This window comes from Biomphalaria glabrata, chromosome 1 (genome assembly GCF_947242115.1).
Source record: "Biomphalaria glabrata chromosome 1, xgBioGlab47.1, whole genome shotgun sequence".
Classification (NCBI taxonomy): Eukaryota; Metazoa; Mollusca; class Gastropoda; family Planorbidae; genus Biomphalaria; species Biomphalaria glabrata.
The window spans coordinates 41883619-41903805 of record NC_074711.1 but is presented as its reverse complement, the minus strand read 5'-3'; the positions used below and the strand labels follow the sequence as shown (position 1 = coordinate 41903805).

The 20187-nt window shown below is 36.0% G+C and overlaps 1 protein-coding gene across 1 annotated transcript; it reads right to left on the bottom strand.

Moving 5' to 3' along the window:
* Positions 1 to 7469: 7469 nt before the first annotated feature.
* LOC129924577 (putative uncharacterized protein DDB_G0286901) lies at positions 7470 to 11156 on the bottom strand. Its single transcript, XM_056020263.1, is given in 5 exon segments — positions 7470 to 7551; positions 9338 to 9500; positions 9503 to 9815; positions 9940 to 9997; positions 11152 to 11156. Coding segments are annotated over 5 exon segments (621 nt in total).
* Between the last annotated feature and the right edge of the window lie 9031 nt (positions 11157 to 20187).

Genomic DNA, 20187 nt, shown 5'->3' with positions numbered 1-20187 from the left:
TGATGGCTTCTCAGTGGCTACTTCGTCCTGTAAAGAAGGCAAGTGATGGCTTCTCAGTGGCTACTTCGTCCTGTAAAGAAGGCAAGTGATGGCTTCTCAGTGGCTACTTCGTCCTGTAAAGAAGGCAAGTGATGGCTTCTCAGTGGCTACTTCGTCCTGTAAAGAAGGCAAGTGATGGCTTCTCAGTGGCTACTTCGTCCTGTAAAGAAGGCAAGTGATGGCTTCTCAGTGGCTACTTCGTCCTGTAAAGAAGGCAAGTGATGGCTTCTCAGTGGCTACTTCGTCCTGTAAAGAAGGCAAGTGATGGCTTCTCAGTGGCTACTTCGTACTGTAAAGAAGGCAAGTGATGGCTTCTCAGTGGCTACTTCGTCCTGTAAAGAAGGCAAGTGATGGCTTCTCAGTGGCTACTTCGTCCTGTAAAGAAGGCAAGTGATGGCTTCTCAGTGGCTACTTCGTACTGTAAAGAAGGCAAGTGATGGCTTCTCAGTGGCTACTTCGTCCTGTAAAGAAGGCAAGTGATGGCTTCTCAGTGGCTACTTCGTCCTGTAAAGAAGGCAAGTGATGGCTTCTCAGTTGCTTTAAGTTTTTATCTTTGCAGAAAAAAAAAACAAGAAGTTAAAAAAGAACATTTTTTGTTAATGGAATGTCTGATGTTTGATGTCGGATGTTTGATGTCGGATGTTTGATGTTGGATGTTTGATGTCGGATGTTTGATGTCGGATGTTTGTAAGATAAGAAATGAACTCTTGTCTGTTTCAGTTTTTTATAAACGTAACTCGTTGAGTTGAACCCAAAAAGAAAAAGTTAAAAACATTATTTGAAAAGTAGTTCTTGGAGTTTAAAAAGAAATAATTTAACAAGTAATTCTTGAGTTAAAAATAATTTAAAAAACCAATTCTTAGAGTTTAAAAAATAATTTTAAAAGTTATTATTGGAGTTAAAAAATAATTCAAAAAGTAACTCATAGAGTTTTTAAAAAATACCACCAGGCATGCCAATAAATAAATAAATATATATATTTATACAAAATTAACACTTTTGGAATTTATAAAATAAAAAAACAACTCTAGCAGTTAAAAAAATAACAAGTTTTTAAATAACTTTTGGAGGGTTTTTTTAAAGTTACACTTATAGATAAATTTCAAAAGTATCTCCAAAAGTTGACAAACGAGCACTCATTACAGAAGAAATGAAACAATCTTCATTCCTCTCCTTCATTAGTCGTCCCTATTGTCTGTCTATATAATCTTCAGTCTGTCTCTTTAATCTTCAGTCTGTCTCTTTAATCTTCAGTCTGTCTATATAATCTACAGTCTGTCTATATAATCTACGGTCTGTCTATATAATCTACAGTCTGTCTATATAATCTACAGTCTGTCTATATAATCTACAGTCTGTCTATATAATCTACGGTCTGTCTATATAATCTACAGTCTGTCTATATAATCTACGTTCTGCCTATATAATCTACGGTCTGCCTATATAATCTACGTTCTGCCTATATAATCTACGGTCTGTCTATATAATCTACAGTCTGTCTATATAATCTACGGTCTGTCTGTATAATCTACAGTCTGTCTATATAATCTACAGTGTCTATATAATCTACAGTCTGCCTCTTTATTTTATAAAATACTAAACAGCAACAAAAAATAAAGGTAGGCTACTCTAAAACTATTTGTTTCGTCATTTTTCATCCACTATGACGTCACGATGTGCTCGTAGATGACGCTGGCAAGGGTGTGGGTCTACGTCATGCGTTGGATGTTATCGAGGGTTGTAAAGAAAAACGCAAGAGAGGCCCTCGAGCGTGTCCTTCAACCTGGTCAAGCCTCCATTTCATCTTAAGGATTAAATTGCTTCGGCTTTTACTAAGCGCGTGCCACTTGCGCGAGCTACTCAACACCACTGTCCAGCTCTTGACCAATCTTCATCTTCATCTCGTAGACATATTCGCTTGACATACAAACACACATATACAGTGGATAGGTCACTTGAAATCCACTGTAAAAACTGAGTACATAAGGGCGGAGGGGGCGGTTTGGAGATAGAGATGGAAAGCTTATTATGTGGCCATTCCTAAACGCTTGTTTTAGATGTCTACCTTGCGCAGTCTAGCGTTTACCATCGCCAAGAGATGGATCAAGCATGAAGACAGCAGATCATGAAGGGATGAATCATACAAGCTTATTGAATAGAAGAGACGTTCTTGACTTCGTTCTCTTTTTTGTTTCACATCTCCATTATTATTATTATTATGTTAGAAATGAACGAGTAGTCATTCTCTGGCGCTGCCAGGGTCGAGTTTCGCTAAAGAGAAACAAAATTCATCGTAGTCCCTTTAACAGTTTCCACTGAGGAATTTTCTGGTGATGTGGCAGGTCTGCAGCAGTACCGCCCTCTGACAGGCAACGAAGATGTTCCTAGGAATGTTAAGGGCCTTGAAGGTGTCTGTGAGGTCAGTTGTTATTATCCCCTCGGTTGATATAACAATGGGGTATATTGTTATTTTGGACAATTTCCATAGACGCTTAATCTCCAAGCCTAGGTTCCCATATTTTCTTTGTTTTTCTATCTCAGTTTTTCTTAAATTATGAGACAGTGGTACAGCGATATCGATAATGGTAGCGGTTTTTTCTTTTTTATCGATGAACAGCAGATCCGGGCGATTGAAATCTACCGTTTTGTCGGTCAGAATAGGCCTATCCCAGTACAGCAGATGATCAGTAGACTCAAGAACCTCTTGCGGAGAGTATTTATAATAAGGGGGAGTGTCCTTACCGATCAATTTGTACGTCAAAGCCAAGTGTTGGTGTATTAACTTTGCAACTTGGTTATGGCGACCTAGGTAGGCTGATTCTGATAGGGCTGGACATCCTGCCATAATGTGTTCAATCGACTCGCCCACATTTCCACATTTTCGGCATTTGTCGACAACATTGAGTTTCAGGATATGCTTCTCGTAATTTTTTGTCCTGATTACTCTGTCCTGTATTGCTGTAACAAAGCCTTCTGTTTCAGGGTAGAGATGACCTGCTTTGAGCCATGTTAAGGAAGCAGCCTTGTCGATGTTGTCCCCATGTAATGAAGCCGGGAATTTTCCGTGGAGTGTTTTTTTCTTCCCATTGGCGAATCTCATGCCCTACGTCGTCCAAACCTATATTGACATCAGCATTGTGTAGGTTCAGGGGGGTTGCATCGGAGTCGTATTTCCGTAGGAAGGAAACTAATTTGTTGCTGTTATTATTATTATTATTATTATTATTATTATTATTATCATAATTTTTATTATTATTATTATTATTATTATTATGTTAGAAACGAGCGAGTACACCACCAGAAAATGTCTCCGTGGACACTGAAATGTTTTGTTGAGTTGGAAAAAAAATAATACCATGATACCAAGTTTAAAATCTCTTTGCTGCATTACTGAGATTTCTCCTCAAAAGAAGATAACCAAGTCAACAGCTAACCAAGTCAACAGCTAACCTAGTCAACAGCTAACCAAGTCAAAAACTAACCAGGTCAACAGATAACCAAGTCAACAGCTAGCTGTTAACAGAATATTTATTTGTATTTATGCACAGAATCGAAGGGAGCAGGGTGGCAGAGTGATAAAGCGCTTGGCTTTTAAAACGAAGGGTTTCGGGTTTAAATCTCGATGAAGACTGGGATTTCACAATTCGGGATTTTTAGGACGTCAATGAGTCCACCCAACATTAATGGACACCTGACATTTATTGGTGAATGTAATGGCATTTAGTCGTTGTGCTGGCCACATGACACACTCATTAACCGTAAGCCACAGAAACTGATGACCTTTACATCCTCAGCTCTATCGGTTGCACCATTTGAATGGCGTACTTCAATATATTTTTTTTCTATGCACTGACAATTTCTAGCATTAATTATTATTTTATTTTAGCTTTCATCTCACTTCTGGTGAATACCACGCACGTGCACACAACTACATTTTTAGCGGCCCCCGAAAGGAGAAAAAACGCTATAAGTTTTGCGTGGAATGTCCGTCGGTCTGTCCCGTTTAGATCTCGTAAACTAGAAAAGATAGTGAAATCCCGACATCATGATATTTTAGACCATTCAAAGTTCTGATGCAACGGCTACTTTTTTCTTTTTTGAAAGCGAAAAATCTAATTTTGTATATCACTTATGCAAGCAGTTTGTCATAAAAATACACCACTTTTATAACTATTCACTAATATTAGTAAACACTGGAGGCTTTTTCAACGCACCAACGGATCCATCGCTAAATTTTTTTTGTAAAAAAATATTTTTTTTTCTACATTGTATTGTTAAGTTAAATAAGTTCTGTTATACTAACTACTACATTTAACAAAAAAAATGGTTACTTTTTTTTTAAAGAGAAAAAATCTATTTAGTATGCATATAAGTTTCGTATAATTCAAAACAACAATTAATAAGTCGTTTATTATCTCGCGAACTGCAGTACCATAGTGTGGGTATGTAACACTTAACTAAAGGAAAAATATTTATTTTATTTACAGAAGAGGATTTGAATAAGAGATTGACCCTTTACTCAAGTTCTTTAAGTTGACTCTAGATCTATACATTGACCCAAGGTCTATAAGTTGACTCTAGATCTATACTATGACCCAAGGTCTATAAGTTGACTCTAGATCTATACATTGACCCAAGGTCTATAAGTTGACTCTAGATCTATACATTGACCCAAGGTCTATAAGTTGACTCTAGATCTATACATTGACCCAAGGTCTATAAGTTGACTCTAGATCTATACATTGACCCAAGGTCTATAAGTTGACTCTAGATCTATACATTGACCCAAGGTCTATAAGTTGACTCTAGATCTATACATTGACCCAAGGTCTATAAGTTGACTCTAGATCTATACTATGACTCTAGGTGTAGAAGTTGAGGGAACGAGCTCAGTTTTCCAAAGTCAATATTAATTAATGGAAAGTCTTAAGGAATGTCATCTTGTCGTTGCGAAACTGGGTGGCCTAGGAGTTTGTGTTCGAATCACCTGGGGATCTATCCAGCGTTGTAGTTGATGTTGTGCAGGGCTCAGCTGAAGTGAATTTGGTGGTCAGGATTGAAGCAGATTAAAGATTCAGATTAATGTTCAGATTAATATTCAGATAGATATTAATATTAATATTAATTAATAATATTAAGCTAAAGATTAATTTTTATTTAGATTAAGAGCATGAACCCTGCGATAATTTGTTCGTGAAACCCGAGACAACCCATCTCAGCCAGACTACGAGATTCTAGAGGTCAATCAGAATCAGGATACAGACTGGACTAAGAAAGCGTTTCTGTTAGTGACACTATTCGGCATTACCTTTAGTTATTGATCTCCGCCAAAAATAAACTCAAACGATTGAAACTCGTAAACATATCAAGTCGCTATGTAATGAAGCAGAACATCTAGTATTCATTTTCGCTCTAATTCAACGAATGGATTAATAGACTGTAGAGGTAAGTAGACTCGATTTACACAAAAAAATTATTATAAACATCAAAGTAATAGGTACTTACACTTTCTGCATAGACAGCAAAGGAACCTTTAATTTTAAATGTGGACAAAATTGACTAATTGTAAATGATGATCACTTAAAATAATGAGCATGTAATATCTTATACACAACACAAATGACAAAAAATTAAGTGATAAAAACTTCTGAGGGCTCAGTAGTCAAAAATTGATTGTTCCACAATATGTGCTTCACAGGAGCCAAATGTTTTGATCTATATCACTGGTCTTCAAACTTTTTTGGCCTACCGCCTCTTTTTGTATTTTTTTCTTTTAATTAAATCCGCCAGAGCTCGTTCTAAGAAAAATACTAATAAAGAAGAGTGAGAAAGCAAATTATTAAATAGTAGGCCCTACTATTTTAGGATTATGTAAATTTAGCTTTATTTTGTATACAGATATTAGTATTGCAAATGAAATGAAGCTAATGGGAACCTTGTTCCTCCTGCAGTCTAACGACATTAGACATTTCAAGCTTAAAATTATCCAAAAGTAAGGCAAAGGTCTTTCCTAGTGGCTACATTTAGTCTAGTTCTTTGCTTACTTATGAAGTTTGTTACGCACTAAATCCAGTTGAACCATGTATGTTGTGGGAAAAGCTAAAAATAATTTCACTTTCCACCACAGTTTTGGAATTTTCCAGGAATATTTCTATGTGCAGCCATATCTTTGTTGTGTCTCTTATGTTGACATTCTTTTTTTACGGAAGACATCATTTTGTAAATCTTTTTTCTTTTCCGGCAACTCCATTTTAAAATCAATAAGAGATGTTGAACAATTGTTCTTTCTTTTTTTTATTTGGCGTAATGCCATTTTCCAAGAGGCCACTAAAACATGTTGGCTTTGTTTTTTTTTAATTTTATATGTTGTTTGAATAGTAGAAAATTTTTTAAATTGTTCATGAATATTTTTAAATTACGTTTTTCATAAGCTCATTTGAAAATGTTGACATTCAAAGTAGAACATTGGACTACTTTTTATCTGGTTCCAATTCAATAAAACGGAACGATGTATATTTGTATACTAGTGAGTTTTCCACACGATCGACTTTGTCAATGTTTTCATTGTTGAAAAAATGTTAAATTATTCCATTTGAATGTTAGATTTAGCGTTTTATTCTAAAAGTAATATTCACATTTTAATATATTAACATATGTAACATATGTAGATAAAAAAAATAATCTAAAAAGCGTATTGTCAATTTTTTTTATCAAATCATAAACGTTTACTAAGGACACTAGATACCCTCTGATTACACCAACATATGTAGAACATAGAAAAAAGAGACTCCATAATTCTATTTATCACGTTGATACTGTTTCTAACTTAGAAGCAAACTATAACTTGTCTTCAGTTACTTTACCAGAGTTAAATTTTAAAGAGAGAACTGATCTATGTAGTAGAGAAAATGACTAATGTTAATTCTATGTTTTTGTTCAGAATGTAAAATAATTTACCAATAATAGACTATGATGTGACTTAGCATTTAGACATAATTTTATTGTTTCTAATGGGGTTTGCATATAGCATCTTAAAATACATGTAAAATTACCTCCCTTACATCATTTAGAAAATGTTATTAAGGGTTCACAAGCATTGGATGGCTGTCTGGTCGTGTGGTTTGCGCGCTGGACTGTTGTTCGGACTTAACTATGGTCCCGGGTTCAAACTCTGCACGCTCCCATCCTCCGTCGTCGTGCGGGAGATTTGGACTAGGAAGAAAATTATCTTCAACTCTGAAGGAACATCCGGGGATGGGAGGGGCAGGGTTTGACAGTCCAGCGCGCAGCCATGCGTAGCGAGCTGTGAAAACGTGTCCCCCCCCCCCCTCTTGAGAGAGTAATCTTTCCTTTACTTTTTGCTTCTCGTCCAAACTCTTGAGGGAAGAAGAGAATTATATATATATAGATAAGAAGATCCTACATAATTTTTACAGCGCCACTGTGCAAAATCTGCTAACATAGGGAATAGCTTGCTGGCAAGGCAACGCTTCATCTAAACTTTTGCGCCGCCTAGAAAACATCATAAAAAGGGCATCAAAAGTCACACGCACAACATTACCAAATTTAAAGGAACTTTTGCACAAAAATGTCTAGGAAAAATCGGAAAAATCTTGGAAGACAAGACCCACCCGCTCCATCATAACTACGTCAAGTCGTCGCGAACTTCTGTTAATCAAGACCAGAATAGAGCGGTACAAAAACTCGTTCGTACCTTACTCGATCAGACTACAGTCACTATATCAACGCCACTCCTTGATCAGAAAACATGAAAAGGACCAAGATGCCTGTGTGTAGCCGCTGAATGAACTCTTGATGTTGGGTCTGTTCTAGTTAGGAGTATGTTTCTGTTGTGTTGTCTCTATGTGAGAAAAAAAGTCATTGTAATCACTACGGATTTCCATTAGGATCAATAAAGTAGTCTTAGTCTTACTCTTAGTCTTAGTCTTAGTCTTAGTCTTAGATGTAGTTACAAGTTGCCAAGTTGTTCACATAAAAAAGTGAAGTTCACCTTCCGACCATGCGGTCTCTAGGGCAGGTGATGTTAACGTCATCTGATTCTTTGGCCAACGGTTAAAGAGAAGGGTGTCATGTGGCCAGCACAACTGTCTCAAACTAAATTCAGGCACCCATTAGAGTTGGGTGGACTCAGAAATTTCAAGCTTAAAATTATCCAAAAGTAAGGCAAAGGTCTTTCCTAGTGGCTACATTTAGTCTAGTTCTTTGCTAACTTATGAAGTTTGTTATGCACTAAATCCAGTTGAACCGTTTTTCTACCACAGGTTTGGAATTTTACAGGAACATTTAAATGTGCAGCCATATCTGCCATAGGTGTTGGTGTTGCTGTTGTTGTGGATGTGGTTGTTTTAGTTGTTGTTGTTTTAGTTGTTGTTGCTTAGGTTGTTGTTTTCTTTTTATTGTTTTGGTTATTGTTCTTGTGGTTGTTGTTGTTTGTTTTTTTGTTGTTTTTGCTTTGGTTGTTGTTGTTGTGGTTGTTGTTGTTTTAGTTGTTTTTGCTTTGGTTGTTGATGTTTTGGTTGTTTTTGCTTTGGTTGTTGTTGTTTTAGTTGTTGTTGCTTTGGTTGTTGTTGTTGTTTTGTTGTTGTTGCTTTGGTTGTTGTTGCATTGGTTGTTGTTGTTGTGGTTGTTGTTGTTTTAATTGTTGTTGCTTTGGTTGTTGTTGTTGTGGTTGTTGTTGTTTTAGTTGTTGTTGCTTTGGTTGTTGATGTTTTGGTTGTTTTTGCTTTGGTTGTTGTTGTTTTAGTTGTTGTTGCTTTGGTTGTTGTTGTTGTTTTGTTGTTGTTGCTTTGGTTGTTGTTGCATTGGTTGTTGTTGTTGTGGTTGTTGTTGTTTTAATTGTTGTTGCTTTGGTTGTTGTTGTTGTTTTGGTTATTGTTGCTTTGGTTGTTGTTCTTTTAGTTGTTGTTGTTTTAGTTGTTGTTGATTTTGTTGTTGTTGCTTTGGTTGTTTTGGTTGTTGTTGCATTGGTTGTTATTGTTGTGGTTGTTGTTGTTTTTGCTTTGGTTGTTGTTGTTTTGGTTGTTGTTATTTTGGTTTTTGTTGTTTTAGTTGTTGTTGCTTTGGTTTTATTTTGTTTTGGCTGTTGTTGTTGTTTTGGTTTTTGTTGCTTTGGTTGTTGTTGTTTTGGTTATTTTTTGTTTAAGTTGTTGTTGCTTTGGTTGTTGTTGTTTTAGTTGTTGTTGTTGTTTTGTTTTTTTTTTGCTTTGGTTATTGTTGTTTTGAATGTTGTTGTTTTGGCTGTTGTTTTTGCTTTGGTTGTTGTTGTTGCTTTGGTTGTTGTTGCTTTGGTTGTTGTTGTTTGTGTTGTTGTTTTGGTTGTTGTTGCTTTGGTTGTTGTTGTTTTGGTTGTTGTTGTTTTAGTTATTGTTGCTTAGGTTGTTGTTGTTTTAGTTGTTATTGTTTTGGTTGTTGTTGCTTTGATTGTTGTTGTTTTAGTTTTTGTTGCTTTGGTTGTTGTTGTTTTTGTTGTTGTTGTTTTGGTTGTTAATGCTTTGGTTGTTTTTGTTTTGGTTGTTGTTGTTTTAGTTATTGTTTCTTTGGTTGTTGTTGCTATGGTTGTTGTTGTTGCTTTGGTTGTTGTTGCTTTTGTTGTTGTTGCTTTGTCTGTTGTTGTTGCTTTGGTTGTTGTTGCTTTTGTTGTGGCTGCTTTGGTTGTTGTTGTTTTGGTTGTTGTTGTTTTAGTTATTGTTGCTTTGGTTGTTGTTGTTGCTTTGGTTGTTGTTGCTTTGGTTGTTGTTGTTGTGGTTGTTGTTTTTTTGTTGTTGTTGCTTTGGTTGTTGTTGTTTTAGTTGTTGTTGCTTTGGTTGTTATTGTTTTTGTTGTTTTTTGTTTTGGTTGTTGTTGTTTTTGTTGTTGTTGCTTTGTTTTTTTGTTGCTTTGGTTGTTGTTGTTTTTTTGGTTGTTGTGGTTGTTGTTGCGGTTGTTTTGGTTGTTTTTGCTTTGGTTGTTTTTGTGGTTGTTGTTTTGGTTGTTTTTGTTTTGGTTGTTTTTGTGGTTGTTGTTTTGGTTGTTTTGGTTGTTTTTGTTTTGGTTGTTATTGTCGCCCACCTCTCACAATTTCCAACGTCGCCTGTTTCAGCGTGTGCGTGATTTCTTCCTACACGACTAGAAACGTCTGTTTCAATCTAGATCTAGGTCTGGTCTGCTACAAACGTATCTCCTCCGAATCAGTTGTCAAACTCATTAGCCTCGATGGCTCGTTAATCTTTCTGATATCAAGTTGAGATGCTGAACGTCATTAAGAAGGAGGGGGAGGGGGTGGAAAGCGAGAGTTCATTAGTGAGTATAGAGTCATTAGCAAGTGACATTGAGTTGAGTAGTTGCTGTGACGACATGACTCGCTCTGATATAGGTCAGGCCTACGTCTTTGTCCATTCCCTTAGTTTCCATGCGCAAGAGTACACAGCGCTGATTACGCACAAAAGTTTTCAAAGTTCAAATAGTTTCACTTTTTTTATTCTATTTTTTTTACAAACTCTGTCTGTCTGTCTTGTCTGTCTATCTGTCTGGTTCAATTTTCGTATGCGTTATTACTCCCACACCCAATCTCGGATCAAATTGTAACTTTACCCATTTATTTATTGTACCTTACAAAACATAAATCGATTTTAAAAAATTGACGAATTAGTTAATTAATTATTTGTAATTTTTGTTTGTTTCGTATCGAAATAGGCAAAAGAAATGCTTCTTATTCAGAGAAGTGGATGTACATATAGAGTTTTTCTCCTTATTAAGTTTGTACAAATGTACTCTCCCACTTCCAATTATTGGAGGACATTGGATCAAGTCGAAACTTTGCACAATTATTCAAATGTAATCGATTAGTCAATCAAATAGTGATCATTTTTTTTATTTTTGTTCTATATATCAGAAAGAGAGCTAAACCCTGCTATCTTGAGATAAATGATAGTAATTAGAAGTTCTTCCTCTCAGATAAGCTTTGTTGTGTGTTTTTAGTAGTCTCGTTCTTTAATTTATATTTATTACTTGTTGAATTTGAAACATTCCGCGAGTCGCTCTATGATCAAATGTTTTCTTCTAGAATGTTAAGGCAGACTCAAGAAATATTTCGCTTGCAAACTTTTACCTTACTACATTATATGATCCTTAAAGGTAGCGACAATGAAATTAGTTCCGTTGTTTTATTGTTGTTCTTGTTTTTACTTTGAATTAATCATCTATATATATAATTCTCTTCATGGCTCAAGAGTTTGGATACCAAGTCAGACGGACTAAGGTTATCCCACGTAATTTTAGAGGCGAAAAAAAAAGGGGGGGGGGGAGAACAAGTAGTATTCACCCGTCACTAAATAGTAGGGCCGGACTTAACCATTGTGACCAAAAAGTCATGGAAAGAGAACAAGTAACCTACTCCGTATTCACCCGTCACTAAATAGCAGGGCCGTTGTGGGTCCAATGCGAAACGGATTTCGCGGGGCCCAGTTTGGGTAGGGATACGGACAATATGTGAAAATTAAGATTTTGTTTTAGAAAATATATTCGTCTTTGCATTTTATTCAATCTTTACTACGCACAGAATTACAACACGAGCCTTGCGTGTAGCGAAGTTATTCAGTATATCATAAGAATTCTGTTTCCTACATAGATCACGCTTAATTGCAAGAGTTACCAAATGTTTCAACGAGAATTGTTGACCTAAAGTAATTCTTCATTAGTTTGAGGTGCGATAAGCTTCTTTCACTAGATTCCACAATTACGGGTATTGCAAAATGCCGTTTTTTTTTATCGCGCGTAGGATTGGAGTTTTCCATATTGAATGACACCCCAAAAAGACAATTTTTGTTTATATATTTCAGGAGATTTGTATGAGTTTTCTAAAGATTTTAATTATTTCCGGATATTTCTAGGACTTTTTCGTATACTATGCAATTTCAGGAGACTTTCAGGAACTCCTGGTAAATCGACAGGAGGCCGCAGGAAATCTGTTATAAGTTATAAAATGGTTTAATTTAATAATTTATACACCTAGAATTAGCGCGGGTCCTATGAAAGTGCGGGGCGAACTGCGGTCGCATAGGTTGCAGTGGCCTAAGGCCGGCCCTGCAAAATAGCGGCGTATGCTACGCCGCCGGTCGACTAGTAAATTATAATCGATTTCTGGACAATATACTTACCTGGGTAGGCCTATTTATATATGTATATTGTGATGTGCCTGTCTTGTAGTTAGTGATGCCTGTCTGACTTGGACAGATTACTCTGGAGATGTCTGGGTTTCTTGTGCGGGTGTATTCACTGTGACTAACCAGAAAGACGTAAACACACATACAAAAAAGGTAACAAGTTAGACAATGTCAGATGAAGGTCCAACAAAAGGTAACAAGTTAGACAATGTCAGATGAAGGTCCAACAAAAGGTAACAAGTTAGACAATGTCAGATGAAGGTCCAACAAAAGGACACAGTCGAGTCACTATTCGGGTTCAAAGTCTGTCAATTATGGTGCGTCTTTATACAAACTAAAAATACTAACTGTCTAACAATATATTCTTCCATTAAAGGGTAATGACTGTGCTATAGTTTGTCCTTATTTAAAATTTTAATCATTATAATGAAATAACGATTAAAAGCCTTTTTGATGTTAATTATGTGTCTTTTTTTTTTGAGCTTATGAAAGTTTCATGAGCCAAGCGTCCATCGCTTTTCCTTTGGTCCAACAGGATTTCCTATATGAATGTCTATTGTATTTTTTGTATGGAAATAGATTACAGAATATCTTATCGCATTAAAAGGATACATAGAAAGGTGTGTGTTAAACATTCCTCGCGTGGTGAATCTTATCCAAATTGTTGTATGCCTGAGCAGCAAACAAACAGGGCGGACAAGATACGACCCGGTGCCAGCCCTCGAAGACTGGACAGACAACTACGTTGTGGAAGCAGAACACAAACACGCACTCTCTCTGGTCCTCCGGCCACCGCCAGGAACTAGAATTTAAAGGTGATGACAAGACGTGATAAAGAGAGCGATAATTGAGAGGATGTACCAGACAGGCGTGATGAAAGATTGCTGTGGTCAGTTGTCCGGTGCGGACGCTATGACCACACACAATTTCCGCGGGAAAAAATTTTTTTAAACCACTCAAAAAAAAAAAGTTTTTTGTTGCTGATATAAACAAATGAACATGCAGATAATCATTTCATTAGGTTTAAATAACTAGTTTTGGATTTATTTTTGTTTTTCTTGCTTTGGACTTTATGTCCTCAGAGAACAATTAAGGTTTCATTAGCATTTTTTGCTATAAATTTTTGCTATCAAAGCTGGGTAGCCAAACAAATTACTGTACCGTAACCTTAGGACTAAAGATAAGTCTTTTATTATTACCAACAAATTACAACCGTGGAGGCTTTCTTTACGGCCTATGTTAAAATATGGCTCCTTCTGTCTCGGAAGACAATGGATGCTCCCGGATGAGTCACTGGCTTTGGTTTCGCCTTGAAACGGGGCACAATCTGGAGTGACCGATCAAGCCAATCCTGGAGCGGCAGAGTTTGCCGCAGTTCGTGCATGTATCTGATCTAGTGCTGGCTAACAGGGCAGCTTTCTTGTTCTCTCTCTCTTGACTGATGCAGCTTCGTTTCTTTTGCTCTCGGCGAAGTTCGTACCAGCACGCACAGTCCGTCTCCATGCTGTCCAGTCTTGGGTTATCTCCTCCCACATACTTTGATTGATGCCTTCGTTATAGTACTCCATTATTGGGTCAGGACAGTTGAAAGTGTGGTCTTTTGTGTGGCCATGTTACGTCATATTAAGGGGTTTTAAAGTTCCATTACACATTAGTTTTTACAAAGCTTTTATCAATTCACTCTTTTGGTCTGTCTGTCAGTCTATCTGTCTATATGGTAAAAAGTATGTACACGTGATTTCTCCCACATCCATTCTCGGATCAAGTTGAAACTTCGCACAATTATTCATTGACATAGACAAGATATGAATCAATTTATAAAAGTTACCGATTGGACAATTAATTACTGGTAATTAATTTTTTTTAATAGCCACAAGGGAAAGTAATACTTCAGTATTCACAAATATGGCTAAATTTCTCGGGTTTAGTCCCCTTAAATAATTGTTAACTCGATTTCTCCCTCACGCATTCTCCGATCAAGTTGATACTTTAAACAGTTATTTATTGTACCTAACAAAACATGAATTAATAAACAAAAATACTCAATATGTCAATAAATTATTGGTAATTAATTATTTTAACTGATTTTGAATAATGGAAAAACTTGTACATTATTCGTTGATATAGTTTAAAGGACGGAGTTCTTCTCCTTTAGAAAAGCTTTGTTTTTTATTTTTTTAAAAAAAAAAGGATTTTAAAAAAATATTTTGCTTGTTTTTCTTCAAGTCACAAAACTCAGTAACGTAACGTAGAGAAGAGAATACAACTGTAGAGGCGAAAGAAAAACGTGAGAAACTACAAAGAATAAGATCGGGTGAAACAAACTTAGCAATGTCTAAGACGCAATATTGAAAGATCATTGATGACAACTAAATAGTGAGACTTAGCTCGTGCTACAAGCTTTAAAAAGTGCTAAAAGATGGGCAAAAATATTCTAAACCTGTGATCACCACTTTCTATATTCTGTACATGAAAATCTCCAATGAAATAAATAAAGCAGTTTATGTTCCTTTCTTTCTAGTGATGAATAGTGTTTATTGGCCAATGTTGTTTTTTTTACAACGCAAACGAACTTCTGTAATAGCAGAATATTTTGTAAACAAATGAAACACTTCAACTTTTAAAGCGTATAATAGTTAGAGAATATTGATGATATCATGGGCGTAGCCAGGGGGGGGTTCTTGGAGTTCAACCCCCCCCCCCCCGAAATGAAATCCCCCCCAGGGGGGGGGGGGGAACCGAATTAAGTGACTGATTTTTGCTTTCATTTTGTTTATTTTAGGTGAGATTTTAATACTAAATCATCACTTACCACAGCACAGTTTTGAGTTAAAAACCCTCTACCAGGGGGTTTTGAGTTTAAATCCCCCTACCAGGGGGCTTTGAGTTTAAAACCCCCTATAGGGGGTTTTGAATTTTAAACCCCCTACCAGAGGTTTTTGCAGTTAAATCCCCCTCTTCTATAAAACAAAACAAAAAAAATGCAAACAACAATCCCCAAATTCCAACAGCACAGTTGATGAAGATTTTGATTTTAAAATCCCCTCCAAAATTTACGATAAACCCCATCTTCAATATAAAAAAAGCAAATTACACACTACACACTCAAAATTCTATGAGCGTAGCCAAAGGGGTTTTGAGTTTAACCACCCCCCCCCCCTCCAGTTGGGGTTTGAAGCTAAAAAGTACCTCTTCAATATAAAAAAAAAGCAAATTACACACTATAAAATCTATGAGCGTAGCCAAAGGGGTTTTGAGTTTAAATCCCCCTCCTCCAGATGGCTTTTTCTTTAAAGTTTAAAACCCCTCCAGATGGTTTTGAGTTTAAAATTCCCCTACAGAGCGTTTAGAGTTGAAAACCTCTCTCTTCAATATTATTTTAAAGCAAACTACAGTCACCAAATTCTATCATCGTAGCTAAATGGGGTTTTGAATTAAAAACAAAACAAAAAAACTCCAGAGATTTCTTAGTTTAAAACCCCTCTACAGATTATTTGACGAAAAAACTTTCCTTTTCGATATAAAATCTAAAGCGAAATACAGGCATGTAATTCCAAGAGCGTAGTCAAGAAATTGAAAATCATTAAATGTATCTCAACAAAGATGGCTAAGACAGATTTTAGGAGTCAGTCATAGAGATCGGGTCTAAATCAAAGAAATCATATGCCGAACTGGGAGTCGAATCCTTAGTAAGGTTGTGACAGAGCGTCTTATGAGGTTTTGAGGGACATGTTCTCACACAAAATGAATTACGCAAAATTAGAGTTGCGGAAACAGCTTACCGGAAAATGCGCCGAACGGCGCGCGAGGGTCTAAGTCAGTAAGAATAGCACATTAGGTTTTTGAAATAAAACTTTTTAATAGCAAGATAATGAACTGTAGATACCTCAAAATATGCATTTTGTTGGCTTTCAATACCAGAAATAGTGCTCGGCGGCGATTAGGGAGCGCTGCGAACTCCCCCAGACCCCCTTGCTAGCAAGGGCGGGGAGTCTACAATAAACAATAAACGTCTTCCGAAAGGGTCAGAATGTAATAAAGATTAATTATGTACACACACAAACACACATATATATATATATATATATATATATATATATATATATATATAATTTTTTTCCACGGGGGATTCCCCCCCCCCAAACCCTCCCCGAAAAAAAATCCTGGCTACGCCCATGGATGATATTAAGATCTATATTTCATATTAATGCATAATCACAACTATCTGCGCCTACAGTTGAAACCAATTGAATACAGACCTATGACGTGGCAACCTGTGGTCAGTGGAAACCAAATCTTGTTGCTACGTAATATGCTTGTATTTGAGCCTACTATTGGTCTGGCTACAGATATACCAAAGTTTACTAAGAAGCATTGTGGTTTTAAAGTTAAGCATGCATATTGTTTGCACATACGTATAAACCATTTTTAAAACAAAAAAAAAAGTAGTTCATGTTTTTCATTGCTTTAACAGTCGTGCACGGTGGCAACGCAGGAAAACTAATTGAAATTATAAATCATGCAATGATTTTGTAATTATATATTTTATTTAAGGAAGAAGTATTATAGGCAGAAATAGAATTATTTCTTGAAATGTTTAAAATAAAATTAGAGCTAGTTCTATCATCAAGTTTTCCTAGAATATTCACTTCTATTTGTTCATGTGTTGTTTTTAACTTTTAAATGAAAAGCTGAAACAGAGAATTTTCAATTTGAAATGGCAATTGAACTAATTTGGCAGTACTGAGTGCGTTCAAGTAAAGAGGTCACAATGGTGCCAACTATTGAGATGTGAGTGTGAGCAGATCTCTATCATGTTGAAGAGTTTAAAACTCAAACAATAAGAGTCATTATCCCAATGCATGTTAATCAAGTACTACTCACGTTGTCATCAAAGCGATAATACTGAACGCCCTTTGAAGTGGTGCGCAACATAGATTAGACCTACAAATTTTGACACTTTTGTCTATAGTTTTTATTGGCGTTTATGAGTATTTTCAGCAGTTATTGTGTTTTTACTGTCTGCCCATCTATCTTCAGATTTGAAAAACTAGAAGCGTTGTTTAAAACAATATTATACGTGTTCCTTCAAGGCTTAATTTTTTTTTATTTTGTATGCATATTGCATGCACATATGTATTGACCATTTCTAAATACAACATTTTACAAATCATACTCAACAAAATGTACGTCACAACATCTACAACTGTACTGGTATAAAAACTCTGAATAACTTATTCTTTGTTACAGATACAATAGAATAGCTACTTTATGTCTTGAAAGCGGCAATCAGAATATAAACTATAAGACAAGAAAAAAGAAAGGCTATCAGTCCATTAGCTCTTTGGGCTTTCGATTGTTCTATTTCTATTGACATGGTAGGCTAATGACACAAATGATCTCACATTAGTTAATTCGAATTCACTATTGTGGACATAACTAGGTGTAAGTTTGGTTGCAACGAAATGTGTAAGTAAAACTGACCCCCCCCTTTTTTTTTTCCAATGGACCGCCTACGAGCTGTTAGGGAACTCCCTTTGTCACATTGCATTTTGGTCTGCATACACAGTACTAGCATTCAACGCAGGCTACGCCCGTTGATCTGCTCCCTGGGTATATACTTTCTTGTTACCAGTAAACCCGCTCTCCTGTCAAATGATAGTTAAGCCCCCCCCCCCCCAGCCACTTTTCCCATTTTCTTTTTAATTTGCATCCTTCACATCATTCCACCTTCGTACAGAGTTTTCGGCAGGAAACCCCCAGGCCATCTTTTTTATTGTTTCCAATGAAACGGCCCGGATTCTGTGGCTTCCCATATATACTTTTGGCCTCTAACTTGATAATCCTATTTATAACGCCCCCCTTCCTCCAAAAACCTAATTTTAGCCATTGAATTCTAGTATCATTTTCTCCCCCCCCCCCCCTTTCGATTAAGTTTAGTAGGCGCTCTGGAATGTGGACTCGATGGTCCATACCCTGCCCGCCGTCATCTTCCCGGAGCCATGTTATTCTCATTCATCTTTCCCGGACTGTTCCTCTCCCCAGACAATCCGGGATGCTTGAGAACCAAGTAAAGATAAAACTCTGCTATCCCATTCTCGGATCAAGTTGAAGCTTTATACAAATATTCATTAACATAGACAAGGCATGATATATATAAAAAAAAAACAATTAGTAAATTAACTACTGGCAATTAATGATTTAGTTTGATACCGACGAGGCAAATTAATCATTCAGTATTAAAAAATATGGCTAAATATGTATATTTATATATTTGTTTACATAATTTCTCAATCACATATTCTCGGATCAAATTGAAAATGTGACAGAAGTATCAAATAATTTCAAGTTCACATTCCAACTCAGATGGTAGTGCAGTACCATTACTTTTAAATATGACTACATTCTATGAATTAAAGAGCTGCTAGTGCGGTACCATTACTTTGAATCATGACTACATTCTATGAATTAAAGAGCTGCTAGTGCGGTACCATTGCTTTTAATTATGACTACATTCTATGAATTTTAGAGCTGTTTGTGCGGTACCATTACTTTTAATTATGACTACATTCTATGAATTAAAGAGCTGTTTGTGCAGTACCATTACTTTTAATTATGACTACATTCTATGAATTTTAGAGCTGTTTGTGCGGTACCATTACTTTTAATTATGACTACATTCTATGAATTAAAGAGCTGTTTGTGCGGTACCATTACTTTTAATTATGACTACATTCTATGAATTTTAGAGCTGTTTGTGCGGTACCATTACTTTTAATTATGACTATATTCTATGAATTAAAGAGCTGTTTGTGCAGTACCATTACTTTGAATTATGACTACATTCTATGAATTTTAGAGCTGTTTGTGCGGTACCATTACTTTTAATTATGACTACATTCTATGAATTAAAGAGCTGTTTGTGCGGTACCATTACTTTTAATTATGACTACATTCTATGAATTTTAGAGCTGTTTGTGCGGTACCATTACTTTTAATTATGACTACATTCTATGAATTAAAGAGCTGTTTGTGCAGTACCATTACTTTGAATTATGACTACATTCTATGAATTTTAGAGCTGTTTGTGCGGTACCATTACTTTTAATTATGACTACATTCTATGAATTAAAGAGCTGTTTGTGCGGTACCATTACTTTTAATTATGACTACATTCTATGAATTAAAGAGCTGTTTGTGCAGTACCATTACTCTGAATCATGACTACATTCTATGAATTTTAGAGCTGGTATTGCAGTAACATTACTTTCAATCATGACTACATTATTTAAATTTAAGAGCTGCTCGTGCATTACAATGACTCAGAGTCAAGACTTTAAAATTCTGCTTCCTGTTGACTCCCGGATATGACCTTGGCTTTCAATTCAAGCAACTGCTGAACTTCTCAGATGTATTCCTTCATGTCAGTGGTTCTGTGGTTAGAGATGTGTGCACCCCTTCAGTGTAATCTAGCTGAACTTCCCAGATGTATTCCTTCATGTCAGTGGTTCTGTGGTTAGAGATGTGTGCACCCCTTCAGTGTAATCTAGCTGAACTTCCCAGATGTATTCCTTCATGTCAGTGGTTCTTTGTTAGAGATGTGTGCACCCCTTCAGTGTAATCTAGCTGAACTTCTCAGATGTATTCCTTCATGTCAGTGGTTCTTTGTTAGAGATGCGCGCACCCCTTCAGTGTAATCTAGCGAGTGCTCAATGATGTCTCGTTTTATAGTATGCATTTATATGACTCAAAACGGATTTAAAAAAAACATAAAATGTATTGTAATTAGAAAAAATTGTTTCAATAATGGAATACTATAGATTTTCATAATTAACTAATCGATCTCAAGGACGCTAAAACTCAAATGAATTGGTTTACAATTTGAACAATTCCTCAATGCGTGGTCGTTTATTTTGGTATCAAATCTCGAGCTAGTTGCCGAATTGTTTTTCAATACAAGTCATGAGTGAAAGTTTAGGATCAAATT